The sequence below is a fragment of the Dromiciops gliroides genome, chromosome 3, assembly GCF_019393635.1.
Source record: "Dromiciops gliroides isolate mDroGli1 chromosome 3, mDroGli1.pri, whole genome shotgun sequence".
Lineage (NCBI taxonomy): Eukaryota > Metazoa > Chordata > Mammalia > Microbiotheria > Microbiotheriidae > Dromiciops > Dromiciops gliroides.
In genome coordinates, this window is record NC_057863.1 from 546,940,985 (window position 1) to 546,956,357 (window position 15,373).

General features: G+C 40.5%; 1 protein-coding gene across 1 annotated transcript in view; it reads left to right on the top strand.

The window, feature by feature from the left end:
- The first annotated feature begins 11,535 nt into the window (after nt 1-11,535).
- Nucleotides 11,536-15,373, top strand: part of MOGAT2 (monoacylglycerol O-acyltransferase 2) — a 39,092-nt gene continuing 35,254 nt past the window's right edge. The window contains exon 1 of the mRNA XM_043995644.1: nt 11,536-11,798. Within this exon, the coding sequence (XP_043851579.1) occupies nt 11,708-11,798 (91 nt within the window). The 5' untranslated portion in view covers nt 11,536-11,707. The remainder of the gene's footprint in view (nt 11,799-15,373) is intronic.

The following is a 15,373-nucleotide window of genomic DNA, read 5'->3' on the forward strand; positions in this document are numbered from 1 at the left end:
CTATTGTGTCAGGTACAAAGAAAAAAACCAATGAAACCCAGAGCAAGGATTATTAAAGATGCCATCTAGGGGCAGCTAGGTGGTGCAGTGGATAAAGCACCGGCCCTGGATTCAGGAGTACCTGAGTTCAAATCCGGCCTCAGACACTTGACACTTACTAGCTGTGTGACCCTGGGCAAGTCACTTAACCCCCATTTCCCCGCAAAAAAAAAAAAAAAGATGCCATCTGCTAGAAAAGACTGGAGGGCTTGGAATCAAGTGCACTAGGAGTTGGCTTTGACAATGAGAAGGGCAGTTTCTTCATCATAGCCTGGGGGAAAAGAAGAAAGAGTGGGAGATGAAGAGAATGGGAGAAAAGGGAGTTTGTTACATGACCTCAATATTCACAGTAAAGTAAGAGGCAAACTCCTCACCTGGGGCAGGAATGAGTGGGAGGAGTGAGGTGCTTGAGGAGAGAAGAGAAAGTTGGAATAATTTCTATGAGAACTAAAACTGGGAATGAATTAGAAAAGAATAAAAGGACCACCTAGGGGAAGTGAGGGCCCTGTTAAGATTGGCTAACATTATTTTATTATGTATACAGTGAACCAGTTGGAAGATTTCTTCTAGTTTCTTTCAGTGACTCGTAAGTATGAGCAGAAGAGGCAGATGTTGCTAGCAATTCAGGGCTGAGGTTTGATAAAGAATGATCTGGGACTAGCCAAGGCAGCAAGTCTTTGGGTGCCAAGTTGAAATGGCTCCCTATGGGATTGAGATAGGAGAGGGAGGAAAGTGAGAAAAACAGAAAAATAGAGAGACCTCTAATCTCTCTACTTAGAAGTCTCCATGAAGGGGAAGAAGAAGGGGTTTAAGAGAGATGAGACATAGAGAGAAGTAGAATGATACAAGATTATAGTCATATGTCAGAGTTTCTGTTTAGGGAAGTGGAACACTTATGGGAAATGGTGAGATCTGAATGGTCACTTGGGATCTTTTATCCAGTAAGAAAGGCTATATCTTATTTCCTCAATGTCACTGCTTCATAAGATCTCATACATCTAATGGAAAGGATCCAGGAAAGGTTGGTGAGGCATAATTTAAGGTCATAGAAGACCTGAGGCAAGCCCCATCCCTGATCCCATCTGAGAGGGGTTGCTCATGTCAGCACAGTGGACTTCAGCTCCTGACATACTAATCCTGGATCTATCCCTTGAGTGCCTACAGTATGCATGTACTCTTCTTGATTACAATTGTAGGAAAGTAAAGCTCAACTTCTCTGGCCATTTTCTTCTATCAATTTCCCTAAATTAGACCACCAAGCCCTTTGGTCCTTACCTCCTTTGCCCTCAGGAGGGGTAATTTTGCTCACCTACCCATCTTCCAGCAGTGTTGGCCCAAGCTTCTGAATGAGACTGGTCAAATTCTTCTGGTATTTGTGGCAGAGTACAACAACATCCAGGGCAGCACAGCTGGGTCTAAAGCACTAAGTATTCCCTGGACATGGCAGGGGCAGAGCCAAGATGGTGGAGAAAAGCTAGGAACTTGCCTGTGCTCTTCCATATTTCCCCCCAAAACAACATTAAATCAAGCTTCTAAACAGATTCTGGAACTACAAAACCTACAAAAAGAGAGACACAATCCTGCTACTTGAGATACTTCAGAAGACTTCAGGAAAGGTCTGTCTCACCTGGGTGAAAGGGGAGGGTGGCTCAACACTACTCATGTCAACTGGCAGCTCACCTAAGCAAAGCTTGGCTCAGTGGGCAACTTGACACTGGTACAACTTGACACAGCTGAGAGTGGGGAAGCTGAGAGCAGTAAGAAGCTTGCAACAGTGAACCCTGTGTCCTAGGAGCAGACCTCAACTTTATAAATTTAAAAATAGCCTATAACATGAGCAAGAAACAAAAAAAGACCCTTACCATCAACAACTTCTATGGTGAAAGGGAAGACCAAAACTCAAATTCAGATGAGTTGGTCAAAATGCCTACAAGTGAAGACTCAAGTGGGAAGATGATCTTGTCTCAAGACCAAAAAGCCTTCTTTGAAGAGCAAAAAAGGCTTTTAAAAACCAAATAAGAGAGGTAGAAGAAAAAAATGGAAAAAGAAATGAGAGAAATGAGAGTTACACTGCAAAAAGAAGCACAAAAATTGACTGAGGAAAACAATTGCTTAAAAAATACAATTGGCCAAATGGAAAAAGAAATGCAAAAGCTTACTGTGGAAAATAAGGCCTTAAAAATTAAAATTGAGCAGATGGAAGCTGATAACTCCATGAGACAACAAGAATCTGCTGAGCAGAATCAAAAGACTGAAAAAATTGAAGAAAATGTGAAATACCTCATTGGAAAAACAACTGACCTGGAAAATAGATCCAGGAGAGATAATCTGAGAATTATTGGACTACCTGAAAGCCATCAAGAAAAGAGCTTAGACACCATATTCCAGGAAATTATTAAGGAGAACTGCCCTGAAATTGTAGAATCAGAGGGAAAAATCATCATTGAAATCATCATTGAAAGAATCCGCTGATCACCTCCTGAAAGATACCCCAAAAGGAACACTTCAAGGAATATTGTAGCCAAACTCCAGAAATATCAGGTTAAGGAGAAAATGTTCCAAGCAGCCAGAAAGAAACCATTTAAATATCATGGAGCCACAGCCAGGTTTGCACAAAACCTGGCAGCTTCAACATTAAAGGATTGCAGGGCTTGGAATATGATATTCAGGAAAGCAAAGGAGGTTGGATTACAACCCATGATCAACTACCCAGAAAAACTGTTATTCTCTTTCAGAGGAAAAGATGGACATTCAATGAATTAGGGGACTTCAAAAGCTTCCTGAGAAAAAGACCAGAACTGAACAGAAAATTTGATCTCCAAATACAAGACTCTAGAGAAATATAAAGAGGTAAACAAGGGGCGGGGGAGAGGTTGTTTAATGATGTTAAACTGCTTGCATACCTATGAGGGAGGATAATACTTTTAACTCTTGGGATCTGTATCTCTGTTAAGGTATTGTTATTAAATCAACTTTGATGTGATGATATAAAGTAACTTAAGGGGCAGAATAAAAGACTAGGGGGAAGAAAAGAAGGGGGAGGTGGAATGGGGTTAATTATGTCATATGAAGAGGCACAAAAAGAACCCATTACAATAGAGGGAAAGAAGGGAGGGGTGGGCATTGTTGCAACCTTACTCTCATCAGATTTGGTTCAGGGAGAGAATAAAATACACTCCCATTTGTATAAATAAACTTAGCTTACTCTTTAAGGAAACAAAAGGGGAAGGGGGAAAAGGGTGGTATTGATAGAAGGGAGGACACAAGTGGGGGAAAAAGGAGGCAAGAAAAAAAAGGGCAGCTGATAAAAGGGAGGACAGTTTGAGGGAGACAGTAGTCAGAAGCAAAATACTGGTCAAGTGGAATAGGGAGAAAGAAGGTAAAAAAAGTATAAACAAAGGGGAAAAGAAGATGGAGGGAAATAAACAGTTAATAATTTTAACTGTGAATGTGAATGGGATGAACTCTCCCATAAAACAGAAGTGAATAGCAGAGTGGATTAAAAATCAGAATCCTACAATATGTTGTTTACAAGAAACACATTTGAAGCAGAGAGATACACACAAAATAAAGGTAAAAGGTTGGAGCAAAATATATTATGCTTCAGCTGACATAAAAAAAGCAGGGGTAGCAATTCTTATCTCAGACAAAGCAAAAGCAAAAATAGATCTAATTAAAAGAGATGAAGGAAACTACATCTTGCTAAACATACTATAGATAATGAAACAATATCAATACTAAACATGTATGCACCAAGTGGTATAGCATCCAAATTCTTAGGGGAGAAGTTAAATGAGTTACGAGAGGAAATAGACAGCAAAACTATACTAGTGGGGGATCTGAATCTTCCCCTCTCAAAATTAGATAAATCTAACTGCAAAATACATGAGAAAGAAGTTAAAGAGGTGAATAGAATATTAGAAAAGCTGGATATGATAGACATCTGGAGAAAACCGAATGGGGATAGAAAGGAATATACCTTCTCAGCAGTACATGGCACATACTCAAAAACTGACCATGTATTAGGGCACAAAAACCTCATAGTCAAATGTAGAAAGGCAGAAATAGTAAATGCATCCTTATCTGATCATGATACAATAAAAATTACATGTAATAAAGAGCCATGGAAAGGTAGACTGAAAATTAATTGGAAACTAAAAAACCTCATCCTAAAGAATGAGTGGGTCAAACAACAAATCATAGAAACAATCACTTCATCCAAGAGAATGACAATAATGAGATAACATACCAAAATCTATGGGATGCAGCCAAAGCAATGGTCAGGGGAAATTTTATATCTCTAAATGCTTACATCAACAAAAAAGAGAAAGAGGAGATCGATGAATTGAGCATACAACTAAAAAAGCTAGAAAAAGAACAAATTAAAAATCTCCAACTAAATACTAAGTTAGAAATCCTGAAAATCAAAGGAGAAATTAATAAAATTGAAAGCAAGAAAACTATAGAACTAGTCAATAAAACTAAGATTTGGTTCTATGAAAAAACCAATAAAGTAGATAAGCCTTTGGTTAATTTGATTTAAAAAAAGAAAGAAGAAAACCAAATTACCAGTATCAAAAATGAAAGGGGTTATTTCACCACCAATGAAGTGGAAATTAAAGCAATAATTATGAGCTATTTTGCCCAACTGTATGCCAATAAATTTGACAATGTAAATGAAATGGATGAATATTTACAAAAATACAAATTGCCCAAGTTAACTGAAGAGGAAATAAAATCCTTAAATAGGCCCATTTCAGAAAAAGAAATTGAACAAGTCAGTAATGAACTCCCTAAGAAAAAAATCTCCAGGGCCAGATGGATTTACAAATGAATTCTACAAAACATTTAAAGAACAATTAATTCTAATACTATACAAGCTATTTGGAAAAATAGATGAAGGAGTTCTACCAAACTCCTTTTATGACACAAATATGGTGTTGATACCTAAACCAGGCAGAGTCAAAACAGAGAAAGAAAATTACAGACCAATTTCCCTAATGAATATCGATGCAAAAATCATAAATAAAATTTTAGCAAGGAGATTGCAGGAGGTGATCACCAGGATAATACACTATGACCAGGTGGGATTTATACCAGGAATGCAAGGCTGGTTCAACATTAGAAAAACTATTAATATAATCAATGACATCAATAACAAAACTAACCCAAATAATATGATTATCTCAATAGATGCAGAGAAAGCATTTGACAAAAGTTTTCCCTGGACATGGATGTAACCAGGATTGCTTTTCCCAGAAGCCCCCAAAGAAGGTGTAAGGCCAGAAAAACTTCTGACTCCCAGGACAGGTAGAGAGCTGGGGCTCAACAGTCCATGGAGCAGTGAGAGTCTCCCAGATGACCAGTGGGGTAAAGATGGTGAAGAAAAAGACAGAACTACAACTCCCAGCAGGCTCAGGGAAAAGGATAATTCATCAAAATGTAGAAAGACAATGAAATGAAACATTGATTTAACCCAGAAATCTATATAGAAAGCAATAAATAAAAATCTGGAAATCTAGCTACATAAGATGGAAATTGATTGTGAAAATGAGAAATTCATCAAGAAAGCTTCCAATCAGCTAGGAAGGTAGAAGCCACCAGAAAGTTACAAATGTATCTCAGCCCTCCATCACTTACATCCAATTCAGTGCAAGTCATGACATCACCTCAATCTCATGGTCCTCTTCAAGAATGAAGGAACAACAACAACAAATATATCTAGGAAGCAACAAATGGAAAACACCTGAGGAGCTGTCCTGGTGCCTTGTAGTACTGATTTTTTTTTTTACTTTTAATATCTCAATAAATCAATATTTATTAAATTTTCTACTATGTGCCATGCACTGTCTATCTCTGTTCATCGTCTTTATCTCTATTTTCCAGACCAGGTATAAATCCAAGTAACTGGGGATTTTTCTTGCTGCCCACTCATTGAGACATATAACCAAATCCTAGGTCACTTGGGTCTGTCTAACATTGTCCATCCGCACCATAGATATTGTCCCTTTTGTGAATAGCCTCTAAAACAGCTTCTTTGAGCAAAACACAAAGTCAGAAGCCTTTCTCCCTCCTGTTATTGGATATTGGAAGATTTGGAAGAGAGCCAGGCACAGAAGAAAATGGCCTCTGCTGTCAACTACCGTTTGTTAAGATGCATAATGAGAAGAAGTAACCAGATGAACTTGGAATATCCATCTAATCAGTGCCATCAATGAATATTTGGAAATGTGCTCTTTTTGTTTTTCTATGAAAAAGTTGTCATCTTGAACATTTCCATAATAACTAATGACCTAACTGTTCTCTCTGAGTGATGCTTTTTTCCTTTTGTGTTGCTATACTATGTGATGTCAGAGTCACCAAACTGACAATTCATCATCCATCCATCTGCAAACTTTATGCTCAGCAAATCTAGCTACTTGATGATCCTTAAACTTGGCATACAGTCTCCCCATTCCATGCCTTTACCCAAGGTACCTTTCCCAAAGTTCCCTCTCTTCTTACCTTCAACTCCCAGTTTCCTCTCTGACTCAATTTAGGGGCTGTGTCTTTCCCTGATCCCCCTGGGTGCTGGTGCTCCATCCACCCTCAAAATTATCTTGTATTTACTTATATGTGTACTGTTGTATCCTTCTGGATAGATTCCAGGGACTCTATAAATTTGGATGAGAAAAAAAATTACATTTATTTTCACTAACCTTTGGCTTCCTTTGTAATCCTATGTATTTTGTTTCATGTAGATAAATAGATGAAATATATAAATATATTGACATGAGTATGTGGGGGTGGGGAGCCCTGTGATGTACTGACCATATGGGTACTTGTGTCCATGTCAGTCTGGCTAGATGTGATTCAAAGGGAGGCAAGAATAGATCCCATCGTTTTCCAAGGGAGACTTTCATTCCTGCCAGAAAGGGAAGCAGGAAGTTGGGGCTACAGGCTGACCATTCTGCTCTCCTCAGAGAAAGGGGATACCAGACTAAAATTAGAATTATCTGATCTCTTCAATGTTGTAAGTCTGTGGGAAGTAATTTTTAGGTTCAAGCTGTTCTACTGATCAGTATCCCTTAATGAGGAAGGAGTTGCTCAAGCCATGTATACACAAGGCTTGACTCCCTTCCTAACAAATGCCAGTTCTACAATGAATACAAATGGTAAATAATGTAATGAGTAATGTAATTTATTCAAGTTGATAGAAAAATGGAAATTAGAAGTAAATGTAGAATATATGCCAGGCAATACAGAATAGATGGTGTTTCCCACTGGCAGCTAAGTGATAGGGTGGATGGAGTTCTGGGACTGGAGTCAGGAAGACCTGAGTTTTACTGAAATTTACTAGCTGTGTGACCCTGGACACTTGACCCTGTTGGCCTCAGTTTCCTCATCTGTAAAATGAGTTGGAGAAGGAAATAGCAAATCACTCTAGTATCTTTGCCAAGAAGATACCAAATGGGGTCACAGAGAGTTGGAAATGACTGAACAACAACAATGATAAATTGCGAGTAAGATAACTCAACTCAACCCAGAGTCTTAAATCTCACCTAATGGGATATTTCCTGAAATCTCCAGTGCAGCAATCTGGGAATAGGAACAGGACTGAAGTGCTGGCTCCTCTACATGTCAATGACTTACCAGAATCTTTCTCTCCCTTCAAGAGACCTGAAGTGAGGTTGGTACCAAACATCTTCTTTCTCAAAGCTGAAAGCCAGAAGATCAATATCCCTTTTCTCCATCTCTCATAAATTCTACCCCTTATAAGGCATGGAATATTTTACTTAAATCAATCTCTACCAGTGAAGGACATCTTATGCAATTGGCTTTTTTATCTAAAGGATGTGTGTATGTGTGTGTATACACACATATTCTTGTTCTATAGTTAGATATAGACATAGAGATAGAGAGATAGAGATGGAGATAGAGATAGAGGTATATAATTCTGAGAAAGGGTCTACAAGCTTCACTAGATTGCCAAAGAGATCCATGGCACAGAAAAGTTGAGAATTTCTGTTCTAATGGAATATAAGTTCCTTAAAGACTAGAACATTTTATCTCTGTATCCCTAGCACCCAACACACAATAAGGGCTTAATAATGCTTGTTGGATTGGATTAAATTGAACTGATGATACTGAAGAAGTGGAATTTGAAGGGATTGAATTAGAGCAAAAGAATGGGACTAAAGAGGTGGAGTATTCAGTTTAAGGGACAGATACTAAGGAGGTAGGGTATGGGGACAAGAAGATTGGGGGTGTTAGTTCACCTCTTATCACCTTCTGCCTGGATTACTGTGTTGGGGCTTCCTAATTGATCTCTCTGCCTCTTCTTGGCACTGGAGTAGTTTGCCATTTCCTTTTCTAGGTTGTTTTACCGATGTGGAAACTCGGGGCAGCTAGGTGGCACAGTGGATAAAGCACCAGACCTGGATTCAGGAGAACCTGAGTTCAAATCCAGCCTCAGACACTTGACACTTACTAGCTGTGTGACCCTGGGCAAGTCACTTAACCCCCATTGCCCCACCAAAAGAAAAAAAAAGAAAGAGAGAGAGAGAGAGAGAGAGAGAGAGAGGTACAAATGAGGAAACTGAGGCAAACAGGGTTAAAGTGACTTACCCAGGGTCACACAACTAGTAAGTGTCTGAAGCCAGATTTGAATCCAGGAAGTCGAATCTTCCTGCCTCCAAGTCCTGCACTCTATTCACTGTGTGACTTAGCTGTGCACTATTGTGATAACCTCCTAAATAGTTTTCCTGTCTTTTCTCTCTATCCCAATAAACTGTTGCCAGAGCAGTCTTGTTTTATATTTTTAAATTTTCTCAATTGCATGTCAAAACCATTTTTAACATTCATTTAAAAAAAATTCTGAGTCCCAAATTCTCTCCCTTCCTCCCTTCCCTCCTCCTTTGCTGAGACAGTAAGTAATTTGATATAGGTTATACACCTCCTATCACACAAAACCTATCACCTTCCTGATATCATTGGTCTTCTTTGAGAACAAAAGACAACAACCATTTCCACAGTAGTTATGTTGTGAAAGAAAGCACAGAACAATAACAACAAAAAACAAAAGAAAAAGAAAAAGGAAGAAGAAAAAAAGTGAAAATTAGTATGTTTTGATCTGCATTCAGTTCTTTCTCTGGAGATGGGTATAGCATTTTTCATCATGAGTCCTTTGAAATTGTCTTGGATCATTGTATTGCTGAGAATAGCACAATTGATCATCCTACAATATTGCTGTTATCATGTACAATGTTCTTCTGGTTCTGCTCACTTCACTTTGCATCAGTTTATGTAAGTCTTTCTAGGTCTGAGAAAATAATTATTAATAATGGATTTCTTGGGGGGACCCAGAAATCAGTTTCATTCCTTTCTCTCCCCACTTCCCCCCCACCAGAGTCCAGTTCTTTTTTTTTTTTTTTAGTGAGGCAATTGGGGTTAAGTGACTTGCCCAGGGTCACACAGCTAGTTAGTGTTAAGTGTCTGAGGCCAGATTTGAACTCAGGTACTCCTGACTCCAGGGCCGGTGCTCTATCCACTGTGCCACCTAGCTGCCCCCAGAGTCCAGTTCTCGAGGAACTTCAGAAAATCTTGTCTGGGAGAAACCCAAGGGAACAAAAGAAATGGAGATAGATTCTTTTGTCTAGCTCAGTGGACTGAAGGGATCAAACCACACTGGGATAATCGACTTTGCCTTAAAGGAACTTGAGTCTTCTCCTCAGATATCAACTGTAGAGTTTATTTTAATTTAAACCATGTCAACCAATGGAATTGAATGATGCTAACCAAGTAGCTTTGATCAATGCATAATAACTCGCCTCTATCAAAAGAGGATAAAACCCTTGGCCAGGGTCGGGTCGGGGGCTTGTCTCTTGGTGTTTCCTCTTCCTCTTAGGACAATGCTGGTTTTGTAGGTCTTCGGAACTCTTCTTGAGTTCATGTGCATCTCTCTGAGAAACAGTATGGTTTCGTCTGGGGCTTTTCTCCTGCTCATGTTAACTGCCACTCAGTCAATTCTTTACTGATTTTAAACACACACACACACACACACACACACACACACACACACACACACACATATATAGTATATGTATATGTATGTATTTGTGTATGTGTATATGGCATTAAGCATTTATTGTTAATATATTCAATTCTTTATTGCTATGTATATGTATGTATATATATATCAGTGTGTGTGTATATATACATATATATACACATATATACACCAGTAAAGAATTGAATATATAATATTAATTAATGATAAATGCTTACTGCCAAAACTGGTGCAATAGCAATTTAATTTATAAAACATAGCCATAGCAAATAATAGCAATTTAATTTAATTTTTTTTTTTTGGTGAGGCAATTGGGGTTAAGTGACTTGCCCAGGGTCACACAGCTAGTGAGTCTCAAGTGTCTGAGGTCAGATTTGAACTCAGGTCCTCCTGACTCCAGGGCCAGTGCTCTATCCACGCACCACCTAGCTACCCCAATTTAATTTTAAAAATACAGTAGTAGCCTAATAATTTTTAAAATAGGTTTTCTGAAGTGATTCTGCTCATCATTTCTTATAGCACAATAGTATTCCATTACAATCACATACCACAACTTGTTTTGTTCCCGAATTGATGGTTATCCCCTCAATTTCCAGTTCTTTGCCACCACAAAAGGAGCTGTTATAAATATTTTTGTACAAATAGCCCCCCCCCCTTTAAAATATCTTTGGGATACCGACCTAGTAGTGGTATTGTCAGATCAAAGGATGATGTGTGGTTTTCTAGCCCTTTGGGTATAATTGCAAATTGCTCCAAATACTTCCAGAATGGTTGGCTCTGTTACAACTCCACCAACAGTGCATTAGTATTCCAATTCTCCCACATCCCCTCCAACATTTATCATTTTCCTTTTCTGTCATATTAGCCAAACTGATAGTGGTGAGGTGGTATTTCAGAGTTGTTTTAATTTGCATCTCTCTAATCAGTGGTGATTTAGAGTCATATGTGCTGTGTGTGTGTGTGTGTGTGTGTGAGTGTATTACTATAGATAGCTTTGATTTCTTTGTCTGAAAATTGCCTGTTCATATCCTTTTGACCATTTATCAATTGGGGAATCAGAGCAGCCTTTCTAATACACTGCTATTATCGAAATACTTGTCTACAAAAAAAAAAAAGCAGCGGATCCCCGTTGCTGTCTGGAAAAAGTATAAATTCTTATAGTAGGCAGTCAAGGACGCCCATGGTCTAGCATCACTTTTCACTTTTCTTTTTCCGACCAGTTGGCTCTCAAACACACTGTTTTGAAGCTCACTTGCCGCGTGACCTCAGGTAAATCACTGCCCTTCTCTGAGTCTCTTACAAACAACCTTTGAATGCTCAGGGAGGTCTTTTCACCTCCTTCCCTTGGTTTGAGTGACAACTGAAAGCAGCATGGGGGGGAGGGCGGGGCGGAGCAGGAGCGCAGCCCAAAGCAAAGGTTGACCAGCTCAGCCCCTGGGAAAGCCAAAGTCCCGCCCCCAAGAATGAGCTCCTGGCAGGGCGAGGCCAAATTGTGGGAGTCTTCCAGCCTCGGAGGCTGCTCCCGGAGTGCCGCGTCCCGGTCAGACAACCCAAGGGAGCCCCCGCGTAACCCCTTCCCCCGGGACCGCTGGCTGAGACAGCCAGGTCGCTGGAGCCACGATGATTTCCTTCGCGCCTCTCTCGGTGCCGCTGCAGCGGCGGCTGCAGACTCTAGCGGCGGTTCAGTGGATTTTCAGTTTCCTGGTTCTGGGTAAGGAATGAAGGTAGTCCTGGATGTGACTGTCCTTCCTTGGGAGTCTTCCAAGCTCCCCTTGTCCTTTCCGTTTTCTGGGCCCCTCGGGAGAAGAAAGGGAACGGAGAGAAAGGAGGAGGAGCAAAGAAGGGACCAAACAATCTGAGGGGCCTTCAGCCTAGTGCCCCTCTCCCCCGACCCCTCCTCCCCCAGGGTCCTGGTGATGGATGGGAAGGGAGGGAGAGGAAGAAAGCCCGAGGTGGCGAAAGGCGCAATTCGGAGGTGGAGGATTTGGGTTCTAATTCTAGCGCTGTCATTGACTACCTATGTGATCTTGGGGAAAGCCCATATCCCTCTGGGCTTCCGTTTCTTCATCTGTAAAATCCAGCAGTTATACTAGGAAAGACGATCTGGAAATGGGAGGGAGTTGGAGGGGAAAGGGGTTTGTAGGTTGATCATGGAAGAGATGTGGGAAGGACAGTCTAGGCAGGCAGCCTGGGAAATTTTCAGCCTCATCTGCTTTTCCACGAGGTGTGGTGGGGATAAAGGGGAGGGGGATGGAAAGGAAAGTAGAGGATAAAAGAAAAATCCATCCAGTACAGTGCTGGGGCGGGGTGGGGGTGGGGGTGTTGTTCTTTACCCCGCCGTGGGGTTCACCATTTTTCTCCATGCCTTGGATAGAGGCAATGGTGGCGTGCTTGTCCACTGTCTTGGGCAGAAAGCTAGAAGATAACGCGTTGGCTGGCCGCATCTAAGAGAGTGGCTTGAATCTTTTAAATGTCCCTTCCACTGCTTACTTGCCAGGAAACGGTCAAGTTTTGCAAGCTTCAGTTTCCTCCTGCAAAAATAGAACAGATACAGGGTTGCCTAAAAGTCATCGGGCCGTTTTAAGATTTGTGAACTTCAAAAAGGGGTACTGAGACTTTGGGGACGTCTTGTATTTCCCCAGTGTTCTGCATAGCCATGTTCTACACTTTGTAGGCTCAATCCATACCCTCAAAGTGAAAAATATTCAACAAACATGTACTAAGCACCGACTGTGTACGGAGCACTCTTACTCAACCAAGTAAGATTTACCAGCTACTCCGAACCAAAGCATTACATCATACCTTCTCCGTAATGTAACCTTAGAGTTGACTTCCAGAGTGGGTATAACATCCACACACGGGTGAGCCATATGTAAAGTAGAGGTGTCAGCTGAGGCTATATCCAAAGAAATAATTCAAGGAAAAGTTGAAAAAGGAGGAAGCGCTTTGTATGGGAGGGATCTGAGGGTTTGTCTAAATAAGCCTGAGCGTTTACCTTCTGCCTAGCCATAAAGGAAAAGTTCTGAGTACCCAGGAGGGGGCAGGGAGCATTGGGGATGCCTGGGCCTCAGTAAGCCTACTTCGGACAGGAAAGGATTGCATGATCTGGCATTGCTCAGGCAACTAGTAGATTCCATTAAATTCCACTACCATTTATTATGTGTCTAATTAATATGGTATTAATATTTATTATGTTATTAATATATAATTAATAACCTAGCAGTATGCTAGTGGTGGGGACACAAAGTGAAAAACTGTTAATGTCCCCTTAGAGATTTTATTCTACTCAGGGAGACACATGAGTAAACAACTAAATAAATGCACAGTAATTTCTAGGGGGAGAGAGCTCTGACTACTCAGGGACTCAGCACTGGTTTGCTGGTAGGTGTGCCACATAAGCTGTGTCCGGAAGGAAACTAGAGATCTTAACAAATGGAAGTGAATAGGAAAGGCATTTGAGCAATGGGGGAGGGGGCGGGACCACCTGAGCCAAGCCAAGATGGAATGTTGATTTCAGAGCTGTCATTCAAATGTATGTCACCTGACTCCACATCTCTTGTTCTTTCCTCTCAGTCCATACTAGAAGAGTAGGGCTATAGGTTTAGGTTAGAGATTTAGAGCTATGAGCCTATTGTACCAATCTGAAAGGTCATTGAGTCCAACCCCCTAAGAAACAGGCATGGATTTAAGTTAAGTGACTTTCTAAGATACACCTTTAATCAAAGTCCTGAAATAGTGGTGTTCAACTCAGAAACACAAGCTACATAAGGATACCTGCTAGCCACATATTGACTTAGTCCAATATGCTGTGTTTTTGAACACCTCTGCTCTAGAATTAAAATCAAGCAAAATGTTTCCTGTGCTAGAAATGTTCCAAGATCCTCTGGGGGGCCCGGAGGACTTAGATATTAGACTGCCTGGTATCGAGGACAGAGGATTTAGAATCTGAAGACTTGGTTCAAATCTTGGTTCTGCTATTGATTACCTGTGTGATTTTGGAAAATAAATTAAACTCTTGGACAATGCATTAAACAAATAAGAGCCTTCTGCGTCTAACCGTGAGTTGGAGTGTCTGTAAGTTGAAGAGCGAATGGATGGAAGTGGAAACCTTGAGGGTGAGCTCTTTTTTTTGGAGCTTCTCCGTGAGAGGAAGGATAAGAGATGAGAGTTTACAGGGATGGCAAGGTTAAAGGAAGTCTTGATCAAGGACAGGGAGAACCCCAACATATTTATAGGCATGGAGAAGAAACCAGTAGATAGGGAGAGATTGAAGATTAGAGAGAAGGGATTGTGGAAGTAAATAGAAAGGTTAGCCTTAGCACAGAGAAGGACTATCTGATCCTCTGAGCCTGGAGTAGAGGAGGGGATAGTTAAAGAAGTCCAGAGCTTTTGAGATGTGGAGAAGATGAAATGAGGGATCTCATAACAGGCAGGAAGGAAGGAAAGAAAGAAGAAAGGAAGCAAGGAAAGAAGGAAAGATGGATGGAAGGAAGGGAAGGAATTTTACATCATCATAGTTTTCCACAGTATCCTTTCCTCTCCCCTTCTCAAAGAGCCATCCAATCTGACATATAGCATTTTTTAAGCATTTATTAAGCACATACTATATGCCAGTTCTTTACGAATACCATCTCATTTGATCCTGGCAGCCCTGGGAGGAGGTGCTATTATTATCTCCCTTTTGAAGATGAGAAAACTGAGGCAGAATTTTGTTCTGAGTAAAATAGGAATGGTAAAATACTGAATGAGGTGGGAAGATCAAGGGAGGAAAGCAGTGGGGGTTTCAAAAGAGAGGAGATTTTGCACAGATTTTGTGGGGGAGTTGATAAGGAAGCAATCATTGATGGATAAAAGTGTAGAAATGAGAGCTTAGTTGAAGTTAGAGAACATGAATGTGCAAAGACTTAGCCACATGATTTCAACAAGTATCATTCAAAGGCTCCTGACCAGGAATGGAAAAGACAGATGCTAGAGGGACCCAGTTTGTGGATTGGTGAGAAGAATCAAGTCTATCACAGTTGATCAATACATAATATTGATGATACTGTGTACAATGTTCTTCTGGTTCTGCTCATCTCACTCATCATCAGTTCATGCAAGTCCTTCCAGGTTTCTCTGAAATCTGCCTGCTCATTGTTTCTTACAGCACAATAGAATTCCATTACATTCATATACCACAACTTGTTCAGCCATTCCCCAATTGATGGGTAGCCCCTCAATTTCCAATTCCTTGCCACCACAAACAGAGCAGCTATAAATATTGTACATGTGGGTCCTTTTCCCTTT